General features: G+C 44.3%; 1 protein-coding gene across 1 annotated transcript in view; it reads right to left on the reverse strand.

Moving 5' to 3' along the window:
• LOC311224441 (fas apoptotic inhibitory molecule 1-like) overlaps positions 1 to 13,666 on the reverse strand; it is a gene marked incomplete at both ends in the record, with an annotated part of 28,703 nt that extends 15,037 nt beyond the window's left edge. The window contains 2 exons of the mRNA XM_084309430.1: positions 12,824 to 13,052; positions 13,550 to 13,666. Of these exons, the coding sequence (XP_084165556.1) occupies positions 12,824 to 13,052; positions 13,550 to 13,666 (346 nt within the window). The remainder of the gene's footprint in view (positions 1 to 12,823; positions 13,053 to 13,549) is intronic.
• Between the last annotated feature and the right edge of the window lie 11,202 nt (positions 13,667 to 24,868).

Raw genomic sequence — 24,868 nt, forward strand, 5'->3', positions numbered from 1 at the left:
CCTCTCTGGAGCTTGGTGTGCTCCGCATGAACGTATCCAACCGTAGGCTGTTGACTTCTCTCGCCAGGAAGTCGGCTAGGTCTAGGAGGGATGGCTCGGGACCGTTAGGATCACGGTGGTCTCTTTGCCGCCTGAAGCGCTCTTGTCGGGCGGGTGGAAGCTTCTCTAAAATCCTCTCGACATTAGAGTTCGCGTACAGTTCGTGCATACCCTTTTCTCTTTGCGCCCCCAGCATCCCTACCAGGGATTGTACCTTGATAGACAGGTCATCTAGTGAGCGATTGTCTGTGGCTGGGGGTAGGCGGTCAATATGCCTTATCTCTTGTATTACGTAGTCCCATATGCGTCCATATCTTTGGTCGAGTGCTGCTAGAGCCGCGGTGTATGGGGTAGTAGAGGTGGCATAGGCCAGCACTATATTGTGTGCTCGGGGCACCTTGAGGTGCTTCAGTAGGATAGCATATTTGTACGGTTCATCAACTACATCGGACATCATTGTCTCTAAGCACATTCGTAGCTCCGTGTACTGTGCTCTGTTCTCATGGGTGAAGTCCGGGATGGTCGGTGTGCCAAGGTACGATGCCATGGATGACTGGCACATCGGTGAGCGTTGGGGAAGAGGCCTCCTAGGCGAGTCTCCTCTTACGTGTTGTCTTGGGCTGGTACTTGATGGGTACCAAGGGCCGGGTACCCAGGTGCTGTTCCTCGGGGCTGACGGTGCGTCAAACTCACCCGTGAGTTGAGTCGGGGGTTTGTAGCGCAGGGCCTCGGGGCTGACTTCTGGGCTGTACTGGACCTCCTGGTCCTGAGTACGTGGCTGCTGGTCGGGGCTGTACTGGGCCTCCTGGGCCAGAGTACGTTGCTGCTGGTCGGCTTGACCTTCCTCCTCTTCCTCCTCCTCTTCCTCTGCTAGGACCTGGAGTCTTCTGTTCAGTCTCTCGGCGTGGTCCGGTTCTTCCCGGTTGCTGGGTCTCGTATGGACCGGCCGGGGAGGGGGTTCGGAGACGTGGACAGGATCCTCCTGTTGGCGGGGTCCCGGGTCGCTTGGTCGGGTAGGGGAATGTGTCCTAGACCCGTGTTGTGACGATCTCCGGGAGCTCCGTGCGGAGTGAGGGGGTGTCGCCATGGCAACCAGTTTGTCTATCAGCTCCGCCTGCAGCCGGTCGCGCTCTGCCTCGCGCTGGGCATGGGCTGCGTCGCGCGCTGCTTCGCGCTGGGCATTGGCGGCGTCGCGCTGCGCATTGGCGCTGGCCTGGGCGGCGTCGCGCTGTGCGTTGGCGGCGTCGCGCTGGGCATTGGCGCTGGCATGGGCGGCGTGGAGCTGTGCATTTGCGACGGCGTGCTGTGCATCGGCGCGGCTTCTTTCAATGTTCTCTTCCGTCTGAAGGCGTCTGGTCTCCAGTCTTATGCGGTCGTCTTCACTCCTTTGTTGCGCCTGGAAGCGCTCTCGCTCGGTTGCAGAATGTTCGCGCTCGCGCGTCTGTTGCGCTTGAAGTCGATTCGCGTTCGGTGGAGGCTGCCAGGGTGGCGAGGAGTGCCTGCGCCAGCATCTTGTCCGCCTCGCTGGGGGAAGACGCCGTTCGAGGCGATCGGCTCCCGGCAGTACTCGTTGGAGATCCGTTCTCCTGTCGCGTACCGAGGAGATCCATCTCCTGGGTGCGCGTCTCTTCTTGTGGTGGGTCGGGTTCCATCCCGGGAGGGCTTTCTTTATCCTGGAGCTCTCCGGGGACTACCTCGTCGACGTTGTCTGGGGATAAAGTCATGTCATGTCCCTCCTGGTCCCCCCCGTGAGCTTGGTCAGTTACGTTAGAACCCACTGGGGTCTCTACTGGCGGGGTAGCCTGGTCGGTAGGGTTGGACATAATTTTACTATCCGCTTTAGTTATTTTATCCGTATTTAACTTCCCTTTAAAGCTAGGTATTGGACTGACAGTGTATGCCTCTAGATAGGGAGGTGGCTGCCGTCTGCGCTGCGGGCGATCTAGCTTAGGAGAACCGTTTGTGGAGTGTTCATCATCGGCCATGTCAATATTAATATTATATTAATATTACGCTAATTATTCTCCGGCTCGAAGGACCAATTGTAACTGAGGGGTACAATTCCCTGACTGTATTAATCAAGTATGGTATCATTAAACCACTACCGTCTTATGTACATTATTCTGGCCATACCGTACACAAGTATATCAGATGAGAACACCTCCACAATGAAACGGTTTCCACACAAGTACTTGTTTAGAATATTTATTAGCAGATAAGAATACAAATATACTTCTCTAGATGCGCTTATAAGGCAAATGAATTATATCTATGGTACACTGATAATATATAGTGAGAGATACTGGAAGGGGGGTACTACCGGTTGTAAGCCAGCAGGGGGAGGCAATGCTCTATGCAAAGTCAATGGGTCCACGGAGGCGATATTACTCCCTGTGTCAGCGGACGGGAGGCAGCCGCTGTACTCTCGTCCGCTGAGGAAGTATAGAAAGTCACGCCTCACTGCTGACATCGACACATATCACAACCTCTTGTTAACATTCTCCAAAACCATCACTAATGCCAAAGCTTCTTTCTTCCACCATAGGATCGAGGCCTCTGCCAAGAATCTTCGCAAACTGCATGCTACCATGTCCTCCCTCCTCACTCCCCCCCCACCCCCCCCTCCCTCATCTTTCTCTGCCGAAGACTTTGCGATCTTCTTTGAGGAAAAAGTGGAGAACATCCGCAGCTCCTTCTCCCAACCCCCACCCATTCCAAATGCTGAATCGAGAACCTCATCCTTCACTCTGTCATCTTTCTCTCCCATTACAGAAGCAGAGACCCTGACACTGGTAACGTCAAACCGTCCGACTACTTGCCAGCTGGACCAGCTACCCTCCCCACTCCTCCAGACCATAGCACCAGACATCCTCCCATTCCTAACTGCAACCATCAACTCCTCACTCAACTCGGGGGTGGTCCCCACCTCCCTAAAACAAGCCAGAGTCACGCCGCTCATAAAAAAACCAACCCTGAACCCTACTGTCATAGGCAACTACCGTCCTGTCTCTCTTCTCTCCTTCCTTTCTAAAACACTTGAACGTGCTGTATCCAACCAACTTACTACTTATCTCTTACAGAATGACCTCCTAGACCCTAATCAGTCAGGCTTCAGGACTGGTCACTCCACAGAGACAGCCCTCATTGCGGTCACAGAGGCACTTCACTTAGCAAAAGCGAAAGGCCTCTCCTCTGTCCTGATTCTCCTAGATCTATCTGCAGCCTTCGACACAGTCAACCACCAGATCCTCCTTGCGGCCCTCGCAGGAATGGGAGTGGCTGGCTCTGCGCTGACATGGCTGTCATCATACCTCAATGACCGCTCCTACCAAGTGTCATGGAGAGGGACCCTGTCGGCCACCCGCCCCCTGCGGACGGGTGTCCCCCAGGGCTCGGTTTTAGGACCCCTTCTCTTCTCCCTCTACACTAAATCACTGGGTAACATTATCACGTCTCATGGCTTCTCCTACCATTGTTATGCCGACGATACTCAACTCTTCCTCTCCTTCCCTCCCTCAGATATCCACGTCTCTGTGCGGATCTCGGCCTGTCTGTCCGACATCTCAGCCTGGATGACGTCCAACCACCTCAAACTGAACCTAAGCAAAACAGAATTGCTCCACCTGCCGGCCAAATCCTCCCCCCTAACCGACCTTTCAATCACAGTCGAGAATGCAGCTGTGACTGCGTCCCCGACCGCCAAGAACCTTGGTGTTGTCCTCGACGACCAGTTGAACTTCTCTGCTCACATCGCAGCGACGACCAGAACCTGCCGATTCCTCCTGAGCAACGTCAGAAGGATACGCCCCTTCCTGACAAAAGAAGCCACCCAACTCCTCGTCCAATCAACAGTCATCTCCCGCCTCGACTACTGCAATGCACTGCTCGCTGGCCTCCCGGCCACTGCCACTAAGCCTCTTCAACTCATTCAGAACGCAGCGGCCCGCCTGATCTCAAACCTACCGAAGTCGGCCCATGTCACCCCACTTCTTAGGGACCTGCACTGGCTCCCCATTGCTGCACGAATCCGCTTCAAGGCCCTCGACCTAGCATACCGTGCGGCAAAGGGAACCGCTCCCGCCTACCTCCGGTCAATGGTCTCTAACTACACACCCTCAAGACCCCTACGCTCTGCATCTTCTGGCCGCCTCAGACCTACTCCTATCCAAGCTCCGGGAGGGTCATCAAAGAGAAGTCGCCTATTCTCAGTCCTTGCCCCACAATGGTGGAATGAACTACCCACCCCAGTTAGGACAGCCGAATCACGTCCAATCTTTCGCCGTCGACTAAAGACGCACTTCTTCAACCATTATCTGAATTAAAAAAAAAAAAAAAAAAAAAAAAAAAAATCTAACCCTAACTAACCGTACTGTCATGCACTTGTCCTAATAAACTAACCTACACTGTAGCACTCAACACTTTGATGAACATTGTTGCTCAGCTGATAGAGTTGTGCCCTTCCTGATGGCTTGTCGTACAGAACTTGTAAGTCGCTTTGGATAAAAGCGTCAGCTAAATGACTAAATGTAAATGTAAATGTACTCTCAGTGTGCAGCAGCACAGGTGTAAGCCGTGGAGCCTCTGGTCCAACAGAGACGGGCTCGAATGATGTCCTCACGGTAGATCCAACACAGCAGTGGGGTAGACGGTTCTCTGCTCCAGCAGCCACAGTACCAAAGCAATAATCCAGCCGGAAAAGGCTCTGCTGGCGCCGGTGTAGATATCCTCCGGTGCGCGGTGGTTCACAGTTGAACTTGACGTTACTATCCTATTCGCACGCGGCTATAAGTGCTCTATTTAGACGCACAATTACTCACTTCACGTGGTCTTTGACTCGTAATGAAGGCTTACTAGTAAATAGCGAACGATACGTTGAACAAACGTATTAGGGTAAAACAAGACTCTATTTGGGGCAATACGGGCCCTACTTCACCGCACGTTGCATAGTGGGTAAGGCTTTACTTGGGTAACTCGAACTGAACGGACTGCGGACTGAACTGAACAAGACTGAACCGAAAAGGAGGTTCTGTATTCGCCTGCGCCATATTTATATGTACGGGGAACAAATAGTGCCTATCTCATTTCTGTCGCCGTATCCCTGGGCAGAGCTGGGCATGTTGAGACAAGCCCTGACGGTAGCTTTCAACTTGACTCTAGGGGTAAGACACTGGCGCCTGGTGGGCGCTGCCCAATAGGAAAACGAAATATTATGGTCTGTACTACTAGGTTAAAGGGACATTCCGTGTATATGTACAAAGAATACACAAGGGATATCAAACGATATACAAATATTATGCAATATATATCAATCAATAAATACATATATTCGGTTTAATCTGACCCTTTGTAACAGTTCGTAATGCATTATATTTACAGACTTCTGGTCTCCGTGGAGACAAGAATCTATCATTGACATTGTGAACAATCTGGAATATTCTGGGCTCATCGCTCGACTGCTCTGGGACACAAAGGAATATCCCGAAAATACTAGTAGTCATGATCCCTGGGTAGGAAGATCATTCTGGAACACAACAGCAGTCTGTTTGTATTTACTATGGTATTCTACAACCTTCTAGAATATAATGCACTATTACAACGAAGGCCTGCAACTTTAACATTAACATCCGGTGTGTATAAGCATATGATCAATTGACTGAAGTTTAATCAGGCCTTAATAAGGCTTTAAAAAAAATCAGCCACATCTAAATGTATGAGCACAACAAGGTTTTTCTAATATTTTAAATAATCATTCCACTGATTTAGAGATTGGCACAATGTAGCTCTAAAAGTCTCTGTTTTTCTCTTTTATCTCTGTATTCAATTTTATTTTAGTGGTTTCTCCACGTTGAGTTTTATTTTAGCTCTCACTCCCTTTTTTATCTTTCATTGTTCTTTTCTATTTTTCTTCATTTTAAGGTGTTAGTGTTTGTCTCCAATCTTTTCCTTTTTCTGATGTTTCCTACATAAGTTAGTAGAAGGTTCAAATGAATATATCAATGAAGGTATTCTTTTTTTCATTTTTCATAATATTGTTAGTACATTAACACTTTGGCTGCCTAAGGTTAAATTCATGATATACCATAGATTGCCAGCGCTATTTGTCTATGGAGAAAGTCCCCTTCTTTGCAGGGCTATAACTTTTTAAATTCTATTGCTACATTGCCATTATTAGGGCCCATTCAAAGTCCTATATGTATTGTTCATTGTGTAGCAACGTTAAACTTTTTCATTCACATATTCATAGTAAAGTATGGTCTAATGTATAAGTATGTTTTCATCTCTTTCTGCAGCTTTCTCCAGATAGTGATATATAGCCCCAAATGCATTATATTGATGATGAAATACAGTTTGATGGCAATCAGCGCGATATAAAAAAATCCAACTAGACGTACTTCTAGAAGTTACTACACGTCATCTGATGTTGACCGGATGGGCGAGGGGGCGTTTATAATTCCGTGGGCAGCGTTATACCAATCATCTAATGTGGGTCAAATGTTGATAATAGCAGTTAGTATCGAAGACGGTAACGTTACACGCTGAAACTCACCCCAGTATCCGCGCGCCGTTGGGCGATCATCGTAGAGTAGAAATCTTATCATTATGGGATGTAGATTTACCCGGTCCATCTCCAGCTTGTATAATGGTATATACGTCCAAATCATGTTGTTTATCGAGTTATTGCCAATCGATCACCGTGTAGCGTGACGAGCCAGAGTCCCATGACCTATAGCGAGCGCCCGGAAGTACTACGGACGTCTAGCACAACCTCTATGCCACATCCTGTTTAGCGATTGCGCCGATCGGCCACCAGATGGCGCTCCTGAACCGCCAGAGAGCTCAGTGGGTCCTGCTGGTGGATCTCAGGCCAGCGGAGGGGACATATGAATCCGATCGCAGATTTTTGAAATATTGATATAAGGACGACGTAACGCGTCCTCCGGCAACTTTAGCATGGCCAGCAAAGACGTCTAAAGACGGTTCCCGGCAGCCAAAGTGTTAAGGGAAGGCGCAAGACCAAAAGCGACATTCTATTGAATTAGAATGAAAGTGTTAGATCCTATGGCAATTAGCATAGGAAGAGTAGGATTACAAAGCTCAGTTTGGGCAATCCGGTGGCCTAAGGGAGGGAGTCATACGCGGAGGATGTGTCGATGGAACACAGGCCTGTACGACTCTCTGGGGGAGGGGGAAAAAGGGGATTTTTATTTGTATATATATATGTTTTTAAGCTCGGCTCTCAACGGGACCTCAATAATTGGATGTACATCTATTGTCCCTCTTGCGCCGCCCCTGTGCCTCAAATAGATCCGCTATCAACTCTATCTTTAATCTTTCAAAATGTTCAGTTGCTATCGCTATTAGCTCTATCTTTAATTTTTCAAAATGTACAGTTGCTATTGCATGCACTCATCTGTGTTTCACCACACACATGAGTGCATGCTTACCAACTGTCCGTCTGCAACACTACTATCACCGACATCTAAGAAGGGAGATCCCCCCTTGAACGGCCCTTCTAAGGTTTCTCTCCTCCACATTGCCTGTGGAGCTTTTTTCCCCTATTGTTAGGTTTTAGTGAGTTTTTCCTTACCTTCGCGTGGGGTATGTCTGAGAGTGCTTGCATTCTTTCATTTATTTGCATTCATCTAAAAAATGTTTGGACCCTATGGTGTTCTTGTTCTGTTCTTGACTTATTGTTATGTTGTCTTCTTGACTTGTTTAAAGAAGACCTGTACGGCCCATGGGGACATTAACGTGTGTTGTCGGGCCCTATAAATAAATTTGATTTGATTTGATTGTAGCTTCGCACTCCAGAAGCATTACCAAAAACTACACAACAACATGTATAGATTATGGCTAGTTTGAATATAATGATATGGAACACTGGTGGGATAAATAAACAACACAAACGCAAAAACGTGCTCACACTGATGAAAAAAGAACATGTGGACGTGGCTCTACTAAGCGAAACGCACATTTTAGAGAAAGACATAGATACGTTAGCAGACAACACATATCATAATATTAGTCACTCTTCTTTTGGTATGAGAACTCGAGGTGTAGCCATAGTCGTTAGACGTAAGTTAAATATTGAATTAAAGGGAGTATGGTCTGATGCAGATGGTCGTATAACTATAGCTATGATTGTACACAATAACAGGAAAATAGCGTTGGCAGCGGTATATGCCCCAAATTTGTAAGAAGAGGGTTTCTTCTCTACACTAACCAATGCAATGTTAGACCTTCCCGATTACTCATTTATAATAGGTGCCATTATGCCATAATGCCATTTGGAATCCAAGGATGGACAAATCTTACCTCGCCTTTTCCAGCTAACAAAATAATTCATCTAATGCATTAAAGGATTGGTCGAAGATTACAGGTGTAAATGACTTATGGCGATCACTTAATCCCACGACCCGAAAGTACTCTTGTCGATCTGCGAGACATAACACATTATCCAGAATAGATTATGTCTTTGCATCCCCGAGACTATTTGATAACTATGAAGTGGAAATGATACCCAATGCACTATCAGATCACTGTTATTTACTCCTAAAAGGAACATTTGGTATACTATCTTCCCGAGCCCCAAGATGGCGATTTAACTCGATGCTGCTTAATAACAAGGAATTCATTACACAACTCAAAGAAGCTCTTATAATATTCCTACGGGAGAATGCAAACTCGGTGCAAGACCCCAGAATAATATGGATGTCGGTAAAGGGAATGATCAAGGATTTCACTGATAGCTTTTCCTCCAAAATGCGCAAGAATCAATGCACAAAACTGTCTGAACTGGAAACGCTTTACTCAACGTTATTTAATTCTTTAAAATACAACAACTCAACTCGACTAGAAAATCAAGTTAATGTACTAAAAAAAAGAGATCAATGCCATATACAGACAACAATCGGAAATACAAATACGTAGCACAAGACAACAGCAGTACTCCCAAGGTTCTAAACCTAGTCACCTATTAGCCATGCGATTAAGAATGAATGCAAAATTTGCAGATATAACTACCATTAGAGCACAACAAGTACTTGAAACAGACCCTGAAAAAATAAACGATACATTCAAAGAATTCTACCCCGACTTATATAAATCAGAAACGACCTTCGATCAAAACAAAATGGACACATATCTTAATCAAATTATTCTCCCTAAACTTTCAGAGGATGACGCTAAACAGTTAGAAACACCGATCACACTAGAGGAACTCAAGAAGGCCATATCCGAAATGCAAAGTGATAAGGCTCCTGGAAGAGACGGTATCCCACCAGAAATGTACCTTTCTTGTTGGGACATAATTGGACCCTTATTACTAAATATGATCTTATACTCAGTCAAGGAGGGGAACTTCCATAAAAACGACAATATTGCACTCATAACAGTCCTTCTCAAAAAAGACAAAGACCCCACCGAGTGCGGTAGTTACAGACCCTTAAGCCTCCTCGGAACCGATATCAAACTGTACTCTAAGGTATTAGCCATCAGATTACAAAAGCATATGACGTCTTTAGTTCATCCGGACCAAACTGGCTTCATAAGAGGCCGCCTGATCACTGATAACATAAGACGAATACTGCACGTACTAGATGCCGACAAGGACGACACCATACCTAAGGCGATGCTGTCCCTGGATGCAATGAAAGCTTTTGACAGGCTGGAATGGTCGTATCTATGGGCAGTATTAGAGAAGATGGGGTTAGGTAAAGGTTTCATTGATATGATTAAAGTAGTATACAAAGACCCATCGGCCATGATTACTACAGGTATAATCACCTCCGGAATATTTCCGGTATCACGCTCAGCTAGACAGGGTTGCCCTCTTAGTCCCGGACTATTCGATCTATCATTAGAACCTTTAGCACAATATATAAGACAATCCCAATCCATACAACCAATCGTAATCAAGGGCACACAACATAAAATTTGTTTATATGCGGACGACGTAATACTGTTCATGCAAAACCCCAACACCACACTGCCTCATCTGCTCAAGTTGATTGAGAACTTTGGTGATTTATCGGGATTCAAGATAAATTGGCCGAAGTCGGCTTTCCTTCCACTTAACACCCCTGCAAAAAAAGATATAACCCTCCCAGGAGAGATACCTATGGTAAAACATTTTAGATGCTTGGGAGTGGAAATATTCCCCACCATAAGACAAACGGTGAAGCACAATTACACAAAAATCCAAAACAAAATCAAAGACGACCTTGATAGGTGGGCAAAACTTAAAAACTCAGTACAGGCACGGATATCAATAGTTAAGATGGACGTACTAGAATCAACTTCTTCAGTTCAATGCTACCGTTACCCCCTCCAGAGGGTTACTGGAAAAGATTACACTCCAAATTTATTTGGAATAACAAACCACCGCGTATAAAAAGATCCACGCACAGAGAAATAAAGCAGACGGTGGCATGGCATTTCCAGATTTTTTCCACTATTTTAAGGCGTACACATTAAGACCATTGACAACATGGTTTGATCCCCAAGCATTAGTATCCTGGAGAAAATTAGAAGAAAACATAGTAGCCCCACATAGACTGAAGGACATAGCATACACTAAACTACCAATCAAGCATTGTGAACGGAAATTTGGCCCCATAATTACTCATGCGATCCGGATATGGCGTGAAACACAAAAAAAATATCCTAACCCACATAAATGGCACAATCATACTCCCTTATTCAATAACAATGCACTCTTAATTGAAAAACGACCTATAAGATTCCCTATATGGGAAGAGCAAGGCATACACTCATTAGGGGATGTTTTTAACAAACAGGGTTTTTGTAGTTATGGAGAAATATGCAAAAAAAATTATCTCACCAAGTCCACATGGCTTTTACATACAGTTACGGCTATGTTTGAAGTCTCACGGTGTTCCATTAGACATACCAATTGAACACCACAGATACCACAAATTCTTCTATGAAAGAGAGACATCGAGAGGTTTTGTTTCAGATTTTTATCATCAATTACTAACGTCCTCGTATGAAACCCTCCAACTAGACTCTGTCTGGAGGAGGGATATACCAGACCTGGAAAGTGACTTTGATTGGCAAGAAGCCTGGGCAAATGTCCGACTTACATCAAGGAACCCGGACCATCAACAAATCAATCTTAACTATATTCACAGGACATACTTGACTCCTATAAGACTGAACAGAATGGGTCTTAAACAAGACTCCAAATGCTCCCAATGTACAAATGGGGATGAAGGGACATTTATGCACATGTACTGGGACTGCCCACCAGTTAAGATATTCTGGAAAGATGTGACCCAACAATTATCAAAACTCTTATCTTGGAATATACCTGTACACCCCTCTGTATTACTATTGAATGATGTTTTTGAGTTTGCAGTACATCCACAGCTAAAGAGATTGGTTTTATCGGGTATCACATATAGCTAAAAAGCTGATCGCATCACGCTGGTTTCAACCGGAAAAAATTTGCCGGAAAGTTTGGTTTCTTACATATCTCAATGTGATTTATCAAGAAATATCTACAGCAAGAATTCTGGGTCTCAATGAATCCAAAATGACAATGTGGTTAGAAGTGGTGGAGAGAATAAAAGCTAGCTTATAATGGTAGTGTCTGGTTAGGAGCGAGGGATAATGGAGGTACTATCCAAAGAGGGGTCCGGGAGGGGGGGGTTCGAGCTGGAGCATATGTGTGTAGGTTTTTAGATAACAGGTATTAGGGGTATATCCTGTATAAGACATTGGTATAAATGGTAATTTCGTTGGATATACACTGTGTATTAATGCTTGTGTATCTTATCGTGTGTTGTCATGTTTGTTTATATGTTTTTAAAAAATAATAAAAAAAATAAAATACACAAAAGAATTCACTTCAAAGTCCTCACTTTTACTTTCAGAGCACTCCACGGTCAGGCCCCTATCTACATTACTGAACTCATCCATCCCTACACCAACACCCGCTCACTCAGATCTGCCGATCAGCACCTCCTGGTGGTCCCCAGGTCCAGGCTAAAAACAAGGGGTGATCGAGCCTTCGAGGTGACAGCACCAAGGCTCTGGAATGCTCTCCCCCTGGACCTGCGAACTGCCCCCTCCGAAAACTCTTTTAAAAAACAACTAAAAACACATTTGTTTAGACAGGCCTTTGGTCATACATAGGCACTCTTTCTTGTCCTCACTGTTCCTATAGTTTTGTTTTTAATTAGTGACTGATGATTTTATCTAAATTCTTTTATTCTACATTTTATCTGGTTTCACTGTTTTTTAACTGCTGTCTGTTGTTGTTGTTGTTGTTGTTTTGTTTTTATATACTAAGCTGTAGTGTAAAGCACCCTGTGCATTCGTGCTGTGAAGGGTGCTATATAAATAAAAGTCATTCATTAATAAAAGAAATACCACTTACAGCACCTTTAAGCACTAAGTATCGTTGGACACACACACACACCATCCCACAGACACACACTGCCACTTTACTAACTCACTGCCACTTTATTTTATTTTACTATGTACTACTGCTGCTAGGAATATTCTCTTTTACCTCTTTTTATTTAATTCACTCATTCATTTCATTTTAGCTACTGTTTATATTGCACATAGTCCTATATATTGTGTCCTATATGTTACTTTTGTGTTTTATATTGTCTAGATCTTTTTATATACACCGTGGGAAGGGGGGAACGTAATTAAAATGTCTGTATGTCTTGCACAAATGGAAAACTGACAATAAAGTTGACTTTTACTTTGACTTTGATGTTTTTGCAATTGCTATTCTGTTGAGGCTTACCGAGCACAATCCGGCAGTCCTCTTCATCTACTTTAAGCACCCATGTCTTGGTCATCTTGGCCCTGTTGTCTGTAAACTTCTCCAGACTCTTGCCGTCGATCTGCAGAGAGTACTCGTACGCGAAGCCACTGATGGCCTCGATGTTTATGGTGGCTTTGGTCTCCATGCCTCCAACTGTGAAGGTTTCCTTCCCAACCAGCTTGAACAGCCAGTCTCTTCGGATTACTTCCTGTTGAAGAAGGTAATAAGGACATGCCTGCTTTTGTCGAATCGTCGTCGGTATTCTGTTACGCAGAGGTATTAAAAGGAACATGCCAACATTTTCGGAAATTAGTTTACCGTCTTCTCCAGAGAGAGACAAGAAGATAGATACCAGTTTCCTCTCTGTGCGTTCAGTAGAAAGCTATCTGGCTGCATGTTAAGCCTAGCTTAGCACAATGAATGGAAGCGGACAGTGACGGGTAGCCTTCGGGAGAGGTGTTAGTTGGACAATGCCTAGGCTACCCATCACTGTCCTCTTCCATTCATTGTGCTAAGCTAGGCTAACGTGCAGCCAGATAGCTTTCTACTGAACGCACAGAGAGGAAACTGGTATCTATCTTCTTGTCTCTCTCTTGAGAATACGGTAAGCTAATCTCCCAAAATGTCGGCGTGTTCCTTTAAGACACGTAGCCTATAGTACGGTGAGGACACAGCAATGCAGCAGGGAGCAAGTCGGCGACCTACCTGTCCATTGATGTAAACAATGCGTTTCCCTGTGGTTGTGCCGTGAGCGAACTCGATCCTGTAAACCCCGTCGCTTAACGCCACCTCCCAGGTCCCGACCACGTCTCCGCATAGCATCTTCTCTCCCGGGCTCGGGGTTCACTCTCGGGGGTGTTTCATTCACAAAACCCCCATTTCAATACAAAATATATTTCTGCCAAAAGGTCATCTTTGAATATCAAGAGTGTCCCTCACAGAACCCTGTTCTGTTCTGGGTCAGGCTCAACAACAAGTGAATTACTGTAAGAGGCTTATTGTTCACTCACAGTGTAGTTACTGTCAGAGGTGATTAGGACAAGGTGTGTCTGTGCTGCATACAACCCATGCACATTTACTACATACAGTATAACAAGGGTCCAGTTATTGTGTTAGTATGTGTAGCTCCTGCCATTTTATATGACCAAAACACAAATAAAGAAATATGTATACTGATAGTAATTCGATTATTTCAGAAATATCTGGAAAATCAACCTTCTTACTCTCTTTTACTATTGTGTACTTTCCTACTATGTCTATACTACTATCTACTATGCTAATATGTTTATGCTGCTATGCCTATACTAGTACCTACTATGTACTATGCTACTATGCCTATACTACTATTTACTATGCTTACTATGCCTATACTACTATGTACTATGCTACTATGTACTATGCTACTATGCTACTATGCTACTATGTACTATGCTACTATGCCTATACTACTATGTACTATGCTACTATGTACTATGCTACTATGCTACTATGCTACTATGTACTATGCTACTATGTCTATACTACTACCTACTATGCTTACTATGCATATACTACTATGTACTATGCTACTATGCTACTATGTACTATGCTACTATGCTACTATGTACTATGCTACTATGTCTATACTACTACCTACTATGCTAATATGTCTATACCACTATGCACTCAGAGTGTAGTACTCAAGTTCAACAGTGTTTGACGAACAATGCCACTGAGCCTTAGTTGCTTAGGTCAGTGGTTCTCAAACTTTTTACACCAAGTACCACCTGAGAATGTAGCTGGCTCTCCAAGTACCACCATATGACCGGCGTTAAAATACAGTCTATTCAGCTATGCACAGTTCACGCAGGAGGCAAATGTATTCCTAATACCATTATTTATTGTTAACTTTTGTCAGACACAGCCACAATGTACAAAGGGATAGCACTAGAACTAGCAAACGCTTCCACACAACTCATACAATGCAAGGGGCATTGAGAACATAATAACTAACATTCCAACATAGCAAGTGAGAAAATTAAGAACAACTGTATTTCAGCAAATGTACTTAATTCTCTCTCTATCTCTATCTCTCTCTCTCTCTCTCTCTCTCTCTCTCTCTCTCTCTCTCTCTCTCTCTCTCACACACAGCAAGCAATTGTCCACTCTCTCTCTCACACACACACACACACACACACACACACACACACACACACACACACACACACACACACACACACACACACACACACACACACACACACACACACACACACACACACACACACACACACACACACACACACACACACACACACACACACACACACACACACACACACACACACACACACACACACAATTATTTTGTTACAAAAACTTAATTTCCTGCATTCTGGTGCAGGACTTTTTGAATTTTTACCCTTTAAATGCCAGTGTTTGTGATGGGCATCACAAATTATTGTAAAAAAGAAAAGAAAACACATATTCAATACATTTTTGAATTTTTACCCTTTAAATGCCAGTTTGTGTGATGGCATCACAAATTATTGTTAAAAAAGAACACACAAAGTAAAATATTTTCAATATATCAAATGCAAAGTACATTTTTCTGGGGGGGATTATTACAGGCTAGGCATGTGTCAATGATTAGCAGCAACACAGATTTTGATGGATTTTTTGTAATGTCAGATTTAACACCAACTCTTTTCAGAAAAGTGGGAGTATTTCATTTTTTATCTGACATTACAAAAATAAATAAAGGTTATGATCAGGGCTGAAGTTGAATTAAAGATTTATGACTGTTTAGACTGAATTACTCTCTGTCACAGTGATCTCCTGGTTGTTCCCCACTTAGGTTATCTAACTATCGTGCCGCCGCAACCAGAAACACTGGCCTGGCCTGCTTCTAAGTTCAGTGGCCTGACTGAAAAAAAAATTTGTGCTTTTTTGTAAATGTTTTCAAGTACCACCAGCAGTACCACCAAGTACCACTAGTGGTACGCGTACCACAGTTTGAGAACCACTGGCTTAGGTGTACTCCTCCTGCTGACATGTTGTACACAACGACGTGTAAGTTGCTTTGGATAAAAGCGTCAGCTAAATGACTAAATATATGTGTAAAATGTAAATGATAGTTATATTATATTGTATTTTGTGGTGTAAAGCATTTCTCAGGCAAGGATGACTCAAAGACCCAGAGTTCTGTGAGAATGGTGGGTGAGGTTTATTCCATGTTCCAACAGTACAATCTCCACAAACTGCTGTAGTGTTTGCAGCGTTTATAGAACAAAAATGGCCAAGATGCAATACTGCACCATGTGTATATTATTTACTTAACCCTTTCACTAACACACTACAGAAGGTTAACCTTTCACCACACTACAGACGGTTAATACGGTTAATACCGTCTGTAGTGTAGTAGTGAAAGGTTAACCTTCTGTAGTGTGTTAGTGAAAGGGTTAACCTTCTGTAGTGTGGTTGTGAAAGGGTTCACCCTTTATCGTGTGGTAGTGAAAGGGTTAACCTTCTGTATTGTCGCAGTGAAAAGGTTAAGGGGATCCATAAAGGATTATCTCTTATCGTATCTTATCTTAAACATGTTTATAGGGATATTTATAGTAACAAGATATTGTCCAATGAAAATACAAATAGGTCTTTTTGACACGTAAACTTCCAGAAGATTTGGGAGAGTCTCAAGAAGGAAGGCATGTCTGACGTTGAACTCATACGACCCTCATGGCTCGGCAACGTCCAGCATGGGGGAGGGGGCGCACAGTGCATGCTAATCATTATACAGCTGCAGCCAGCTGGGAGCCGCCTGACAGGTGAGGGATAAAGTGAGACACATAGTAATATGACTATGAAATATAACTATGGTAAGGAACAAATTTATGTTTTTAAAATAAAAAAAGTAAAAATTGCGCTCATGAATAACGAGATACATTTTTGGTCATTGACTTATTATGGAAATTAGTATGGAAGTATAAAGTTGATCGGTGACTTGAGAAAAGTTATGCTATATTATGAGTTAAAATCATATAAACGATTTGTATCGTTTTTTTCTTATGGACTGATTATGGAATATGTATTGGAGAATTGTGATATCTGACTTATGAATATTGAGTGAGCTTTGATTCACTTGTTTTGTTTGTTGTGATGTTTTCTTGTGAGTACTTCAATGTTTGTGGTTTTATATTTTTATTTTACTTTTTTTTGTGTTTGTATTTTAAATGTTTGGACCCCAGGAAGAGTAGTTTTTATTTTTATTTAAATAGTAATCAGATCTACACTTTCTTCTCATATTTTTACAATAACATCTAAATGTATTGCCTATATTTATGTCTTTCTACTATTACCCTGCCCATACCTGTACCTCCCCTACCCCCTCCCCCATGCTGCTATGACACCTGAATTCTCCCAAGAGGATCAATAAAGGAATATCTTATCTTATCTTACAGAGTATAATGGATACTATAACATAACAATATAGTTATCAGATATATGTCTACACCAGAGTAGGATGGATATTGATAGTCCATGGGCCAGACCAGATTTCGGTACTACTCAAGGTGGCAAAATCTAGTTAGGCCTAAATCTTTTGAAATGGTACATGTCCATAGATATTTTGGTACAGTATGCTACTTGTTTGGTAGCATTTTAAACGGTAGATTCATAGCTATTTTTTTTTCTTAGCATTTTTCGCCTAAACTATAGTCTTTATTTGAGCATTGTGACATGTAGGAACATCAATGACACACATAACAAAAACGTAATTACTCACAGGACAGGATTCAGGAAATGTATAATCTTCCCATATTATCCCACCATGAGGGGTAATTAAGGGCTTTAAAGTAGAACATGGTCCTGGGCCTGAATTTTCACTAACTGGTACCACCCAAGGTGGCAAATCTTAGTTTGGTATTTTGAAAAAGTCTATATTTTAAGATGATATTTCAATTTGATAAACCTTTACAAGTGGTATTCCTGTACCTTCCATGGCAATGGTTGTAAAATGGTTTGCAGATGCCGGTCTAAGGCCATGGTTAGACTAGTGTATTTGTGGCGTTTTTTTATGCGTTTTTGAATACGTTTCATGTCCCTATGCACAGAAATGCGTTTTTTGGCGTTTTTTTGTGGATACGGCTGAAACGCAAAATTGTGTTTGCGTTTTGGAGAAACGCTAAAAAACGCGCAGACAACAGCGTGTAGTCTGCATGAGCCGTTGTTGCGAAAACGCCCATGCGCAGTAGATACCATCTGCGTGCCCTTCCGGTGACAGAGAGCTGTCCCAAACCAAATAGCTGCAGCTACTATGTGTTGTCAAGTTATTGTTATAAGGACCCCAGTCCAAGCTACAACAGTCTGCATTCCCTTAACAATTGTTTGTATTGAGCCGTATTGTATTGTACCCATATGCAATATGTTAAAGAAAGTTTACATCCATTCATTCTGCTAGCATTACCGATTGGCACTGCCACTGGATAACATGAGCTAGTGTTAGCTATCAAACCCTGTTAGCTCAAAGCTCCTCTTTCAACTTAACAAGCATTAAACAAAATGGCCCAGTCATCTATTCACCTTTGTTTAATACACACAGTGTTGTCTCTAATGTTATCTAACCACTGATAGCTCCCGATATCATCAGTTTGGTGCTGGCTAAGTAGCGTGAGCTAACGTTAGCTTCTAGCCACAATGCTATACTGTTATAATGGCAAATTCCATTGACGTTAGCATGCAGCTAACAATGTTACCGATCGTTTTTTAGACTAAACTATCCGCTCTTGGTGGTCACTTGTGTTGATGTTAGTTTTGTTTCATCAACAAATGACAGGCAGAACACACAGTGAATGTATCCGTTTTGTTATTGCACTTTTATTAGGCTTTGCTGAAAAAGAATAGCTGCATTGGGTAACTAGGCAAAAGATGGTGGCCGCCTTGTTGACATTTGCTTTGCAGGCACATTCAAGTTCTGATTGGTTGAAATTGCCTTCATGTTTGCCACCTACTGCCACCTACTGCTTTGGCAGTGTACTACATCAGTGTGCTCGGGTGACAAAAACGGAAAAAAACGAAAGTGTGACTCGAGGCGCACAACGTCGCGGCGAAACGCATATGACAACAATACGAAGATGAAACGAAAGGTGTAACCGCACCCTAAGAGGCCTTTGTGTAGAAGCAGAAGTGATAGCTGATGCCTCAGTCCCAGGGGTTATTGATCATAGATATATATAGAACACTAGATAGCTTAAAGCCCAACTTGCAGGTTAAACCCTACTCTTCAATTATGGGTAGTTTACATCATTGGTATCTAATTTCATTATTTATTCTTTTCCATTTGACGCCGGAAATGCCACTCGGAAAGGGGTAAAAAGGTCCACGCACGAATAACATGCATGCGCGAATCAAAAAAGCTTATCAGAGCTATCAGGTCCATGACGTCACGTCGGGTATCTTTCCCCTACTTCTGATTCACTACAAGGAGTTTTGACGAGTGCAGAAATGAATGGAAGCGGACAGTGCCGGTTAGCCTAGGCATTGTCCAACTAACACCTCTCCAGAAGGCTAACCGGCACTGTTCCTTTAAGCCTGAACACTGGAGCAGTCACCAGATAGATACTATCTCACTTCAGAAAACAGAAGTCAGCATCTGAGGCAGCTCAGGAACATGACAGACAACGAGTCTACAGAATGTTTCCGTTATCACGATCTACAGAAGCCCAGGATAGAGAATTATAGGGCAGATGTGGTAAATGCCTTTGTAGAGCTTATGGAGAAGAGCTTGGTAAGCCCTCTAGGTCCCAGGTCAGTCTGATGATATCGTCTGTCCACGGGAATTGCTGTGTCACCAGACTTAGCCAGTGATCTGCTGCAACTAAGCTCACCACACTGGAGAGGAAGCATCTCAGATGTTCAGAAGTGAACGTTTGGAGAAAGAGTCACCAGCAACCAAGTTCCATGAGAAAACTGAATCTGAAGACATTCTCAGTTGTTGTGAGTGAGGATACAGTGATGTCATGTTCCTTGTTGGCCTAGCGCCTAGGATACTGTAAGAAGATAAACCTGTGCTGTGTGTCAGAGATGTGGGACTCAGAATCGGCCAAGATACGTCAGCAGTGTATCTGAGCTCCATGGAGAAGACCTATGCGATGCTCTTGTGTGTATAGCCTACAGTACATATGCCTTTACTGGTTTGCAGGATGAGGAAAACACAGTGCTCTTAAACTTGTCAAAGGAAACGGGACATTCCAAGAGTTCTTCAAATCCCCTGGGAACATCCTGGGATGTATCAGAGGAATTATGAACAAATATGGAATAATTTGTCTGCAGGATGTAATGCACCGTCATCCAACGTATGTGATCTTCATCAGGATGCTCAATGACAATAACACTATGTAACAAACCATCAAATACACTCACAGCACAGTGAGCACACACATCCACACGTACACACTCACTTTAAATAAACAACTCACTGTAGCACCCACTTTACCCACTTTAGACACTTTAACACACTTTATATTTATTGGTAAAGAGATTTGCACTACAACTCATACCTCATTGCACCTTACCCTAAGTTGTACCTCATCCCATTTCCGCATTGTACTGTATTGTAACTTAGTTAAATTTTTTTCTACTCTGTATTGTATATATGTATATAATAATATAATATATATATATAACTTTTGTTTACACTTGTTTACGTACTTTTTACTTTCTATTTTATACTTTTTCTATTTCATACTTTATCTATTTTTTATCACACACTCTCAGGAGCAAAACAGGAAAAAGCATTTCATATAAAAGTATTCTGTATTTTTGAATGACAACTAATAAAGAAACTTTTTTTTGTATCCACTTTTTCTTCTTATTTTCTATTTTCTCCCATCCCAATTTCGTGTTTCCAATTCTCCCCTCCCCTGTCTTGAACGTTGCTCGCATATGCCCCCCACTGGTCGGTTGTAGGGAGGATAGAAGCCTTGCATCACGTGTCCCCTCCGGTACACGAGGAGGCAGCCTGTCACATCTTTTCACCTGCCAGCATGGACTCTCATTGGCGAGGTGTAACGTGTGGGAGGCTCACGCTGCCCCCGATTTTTTTTTATATATAACTTTGCAGTGGTTATGATTGTAGCCAATATATGTGGTAAAGGTGTGTAGATAAAAAATGTAATTCTCCCACTTTTTTTTTATCCACTTTTTCTCCTTATTTTTCTATTTTTCTCCCATCCCAATTTCGTATATTGCCAATTCTCCCCTCCCCTGTCTTGAACGTTGCTAGACTATGCCTCCCACTGGTCGGCTGTAGTGAGGATAGAAGCCTTGCATCACGTGTCCCCTCCGGTACACGAGGAAGCAGCCTGTCGCATCTTTTCACCAGACAGTGCGGACTCTCAGTGGCGAGGAGTAACGCGTGGGAGGCTCACGCTGCCCCCGATACTTCCTGTCTCTGCTGTGCAGGCGTCACCCAACCGACCTGTAGGAGTCGCTGTCCACAACGTCCAATCCCCATCCATCGACTTCCACCCGCTACCTCTGTCAATTGAGATAGTATGACGACTGGCCCAAGCCGCAGGCAATGCTGACACCGGGATTCGAGACCGGAGTCTCTTGCATTGGTGACAAGCACAATCTCCGCTACGCCACCCAGCCATCAAATTCTCCCACTTTTCTGAAAAGAGTTGTTGTTAGATCTGACAGATAGATAGATCTGATAGAAAAAATCCATCAAAATCAGTCTTGTTGCTAATCATTGACATGTAATAACCCCTCCAGTAAAATCCACTTTGCATTTGATATATTGAAAATATTTAACTTTTTGTGTGTTTTTCTTACAATAATTTGTGATGCCATCACAAACACTGGCATTAACACATTGAGTGCCACGGACACGTTTTGTCGTTAGTTCATGCCGACCTTTGAGTGCCCCTGACGCTATATAGCGTTTGTTTGTAGTTTTTTTTTTTATTGGCGATTTGAATTCATATTTCATCAATCGAGCCTCGGGTTAGTGCTGCAGAGTCTCTCTGAGCTCAATTGGGAAGATACCGCCCCCTATCGTCTCTCCCTGTGGTACTGCACCCCATTACTTTACACTGCTGAAGGGGGGGTGGCCAGTTTGCTCAATTTACTTTTCCGTCAAGCCAACTGAAGGATCGATTGTGGTCGCCGGCCAGGAAAACGTGTGGATTATGTATTTACAGGACCCAACACTGTAATCAATAAGCCTGATCGATATTTGGAATGGCGATCAGGAATTGGAATAATCTTTTTGGATAACATCTGATCTCAGGTAAGGAATTTATTTGACCAGTCTTAGGATAATCAGAGCTGTTTTCACAGAGATATAAGCGTTTGCCCTATGCGTGTGTGTGTGGCTGTGATCGCTGATGAGGAAATGAGAGAATCGATTTTTCAGCCCGCCTCTATAGCGTGCATAAGTACACATACTATCAATAATCTAGCGTTTATTTGAAAACGATTCATAAATAGGCCGAAAAATTACAACGTTTGTGTATGCTAGAATATTCCAGTAAATGCCTTTTATCACGGAATCTATATATTTTCCTGAAAAACGAGGGCTTTTCAAAATGCTATAAAACGAAAATGAACTGTTTAAAAACAATCCGTTTCGACAATGTTGACTGCAAACAAGTCATTGATAAACGACAGGCAGATTAGACACATAGCCATAATTTAAGAGAGAGATTATGCGTTCACAACGCTATCATTGAAGTGGGTCCTGGCATTTAACCATGTTTCCCATGTTAATGGCTGGCACTCAAACTGTTAAAGGGTTAAAATTATAAAATTAATTGAATATTTGGTGGTTATGATCAGGGCTGAAGTTGAATAAAAGATGTATGAAAAAGAAAAGTGGAAAATCATTTCAACATATAATATTTTAATGCCGTTTTTGAAGAGGAACATTTAGTCCCCTAATGGTAAGAGTGTAACTGTTATGGTTTGACACCAACCCCAACAGCACGGCACAGACAGGTAGTTCAGAGTTAGCCAAAAACCAGGGCGTATTTATTTCCAAAGTAACAGGGAATAGATGAAACAACGAAAGGTACAAGTGGGGAATGTTATGGGCGGAGCAGCCTGCGGCTCTGCAGATCGTCTCGGTGTAGAGAGGGTGAAGCGGCGTTGCGCCACTGCCTCTGCGGCTCTGCAGCTACTCAAGGCTCCAACTCGGGGAGGAACGGAGAGAGAGAGAGAGTTGTCAACAAAACAGCCAACGGAATACAAAGGCAGTCCAGTCCTCCTTAGCTGAGTCCAGTATAATCACACGTGACTTAATCTTCAGTGTTACCAACACACAAGTTTAGCAGAGTCCAGTACAATCACACGTGACTTAATCTTCAGTGTTACCAACACACAAGTTTAGCTGAGTCCAGTACAAAACAAAAACGGCAAATCTTCAGTGTTCCAAAACACACAGAAAACAGAGAATCCAAAAGGTTCGTTCCAAAAACTCACCAAGGCGCAAATGCGCAAAGCGGGCAACGAGGCACAGCTCCAACGGATGACAGAGAAAAGCAACAGCGGCGACTTCCATAGACGTCCTGAAGAAAAACAGACAAGGTACAACACGGGGGGAACAAACAGCATCCAGAGGTAATCCAAAACGACCCGACAATGAATGATAGAAACCCCAGAGTATATGAAGGGCTCAGGTGAGCTGATTACAACACACATCAGGTGCGTGATGGTAATTGGTACTTGACCCCTTGAAGTGTGTGGCGGCAACGGACCAATCCTCACAGTACCCCCCCCTCCACGGGAGCCACCCGGCGACCAGCCCGGCCTGTCCGGATGGGAACGATGGAAGTCGGTGATTAGGTCGGGGTCCATGATGAGCTGGCGGGAGACCCAGCTCCGTTCCTCCGGGCCGTATCCCTCCCAGTCCACCAGGTACTGGAACCCCCGTCCCCGCCGTCGGACGTCCATGAGCCGACGGACCTTCCACTGGGGGTGTCCGTCCACCATCTCGGGAGGAGGCGGGTCTGGAGCAGGAGGCATCAGGGGACTGAGAGAGACAGGTTTAACCCGGGACACATGGAAAACGGGGTGAATGCGCATGGACGCAGGAAGTTTAAGACTCACCGCCGCGGGACTGAGCACCCTCTGAACCTCAAAAGGGCCGACGAACCGGGGGTTAAGCTTCTTGGCCGAGGATCGAAGCGGAAGGTCCTTGGCGGACAACCATACCCTCTGCCCAGGGTGGTACGTCGGCGTAGGGATCCGGCGTCGGTCAGCCCCACGACTGGCGCGCTCCGATGACCGGAGCAGCGCAGTCCTGGTGATCTCCCAGACCTGTCGACACCGGTCGAGATGGTCCTGCACGGAGGGAACTGCCACCTCTGACTCCTGTGCAGGGAAAAGAGGGGGTTGGTAGCCCAGGGATACCTCAAAAGGCGAGAGGCCGGTGGCGGAACTGACCAGGGAGTTGATGGCGTACTCGACCCAGGGGAGGAAACGGCTCCAGGAAGCGGGTCTCTCGGCAGCAACACAACGGAGAGCAGACTCCACGCTCTGGTTCATCCTCTCTGTTTGTCCGTTAGTCTGGGGATGATAACCAGAGGAAAGACTGACTGTTGCCCCCAATCCCTTGCAAAAGGCCCGCCATACCTGGGAAGTGAACTGGGGGCCCCGGTCCGAGACGACGTCCTGGGGAAACCCATGGAGGCGGAACACGTGGCTTATCAGGAGGTCCGCTGTCTCGGCAGCCGAGGGAAGCTTGGGAAGGGCCACGAGGTGAACCCCCTTGCTGAACCGATCCACCACAGTCAGTAGGCACGTGTTCCCCTGGGACGAAGGAAGACCCGTGACGAAGTCCAACGCCACATGGGACCAAGGGCGGCTCGGAATGGGAAGCGGCTGCAATAGCCCGGAGGGTGCCTGGTGGGAGGCCTTGCTGCGGGCGCAGACCGTGCAGGCCAGAACAAACTCCTTGACATCGTTCCTCATGGTGGGCCACCAGAATCGACGAGCCAGGAAGGAGAAAGTGCGATGAACGACGGGGTGGCAGGCGAACCGGCT

This window comes from Notolepis coatsorum (genome assembly GCF_963971535.1).
Source record: "Notolepis coatsorum genome assembly, chromosome: 1".
NCBI lineage: Eukaryota > Metazoa > Chordata > Actinopteri > Aulopiformes > Paralepididae > Notolepis > Notolepis coatsorum.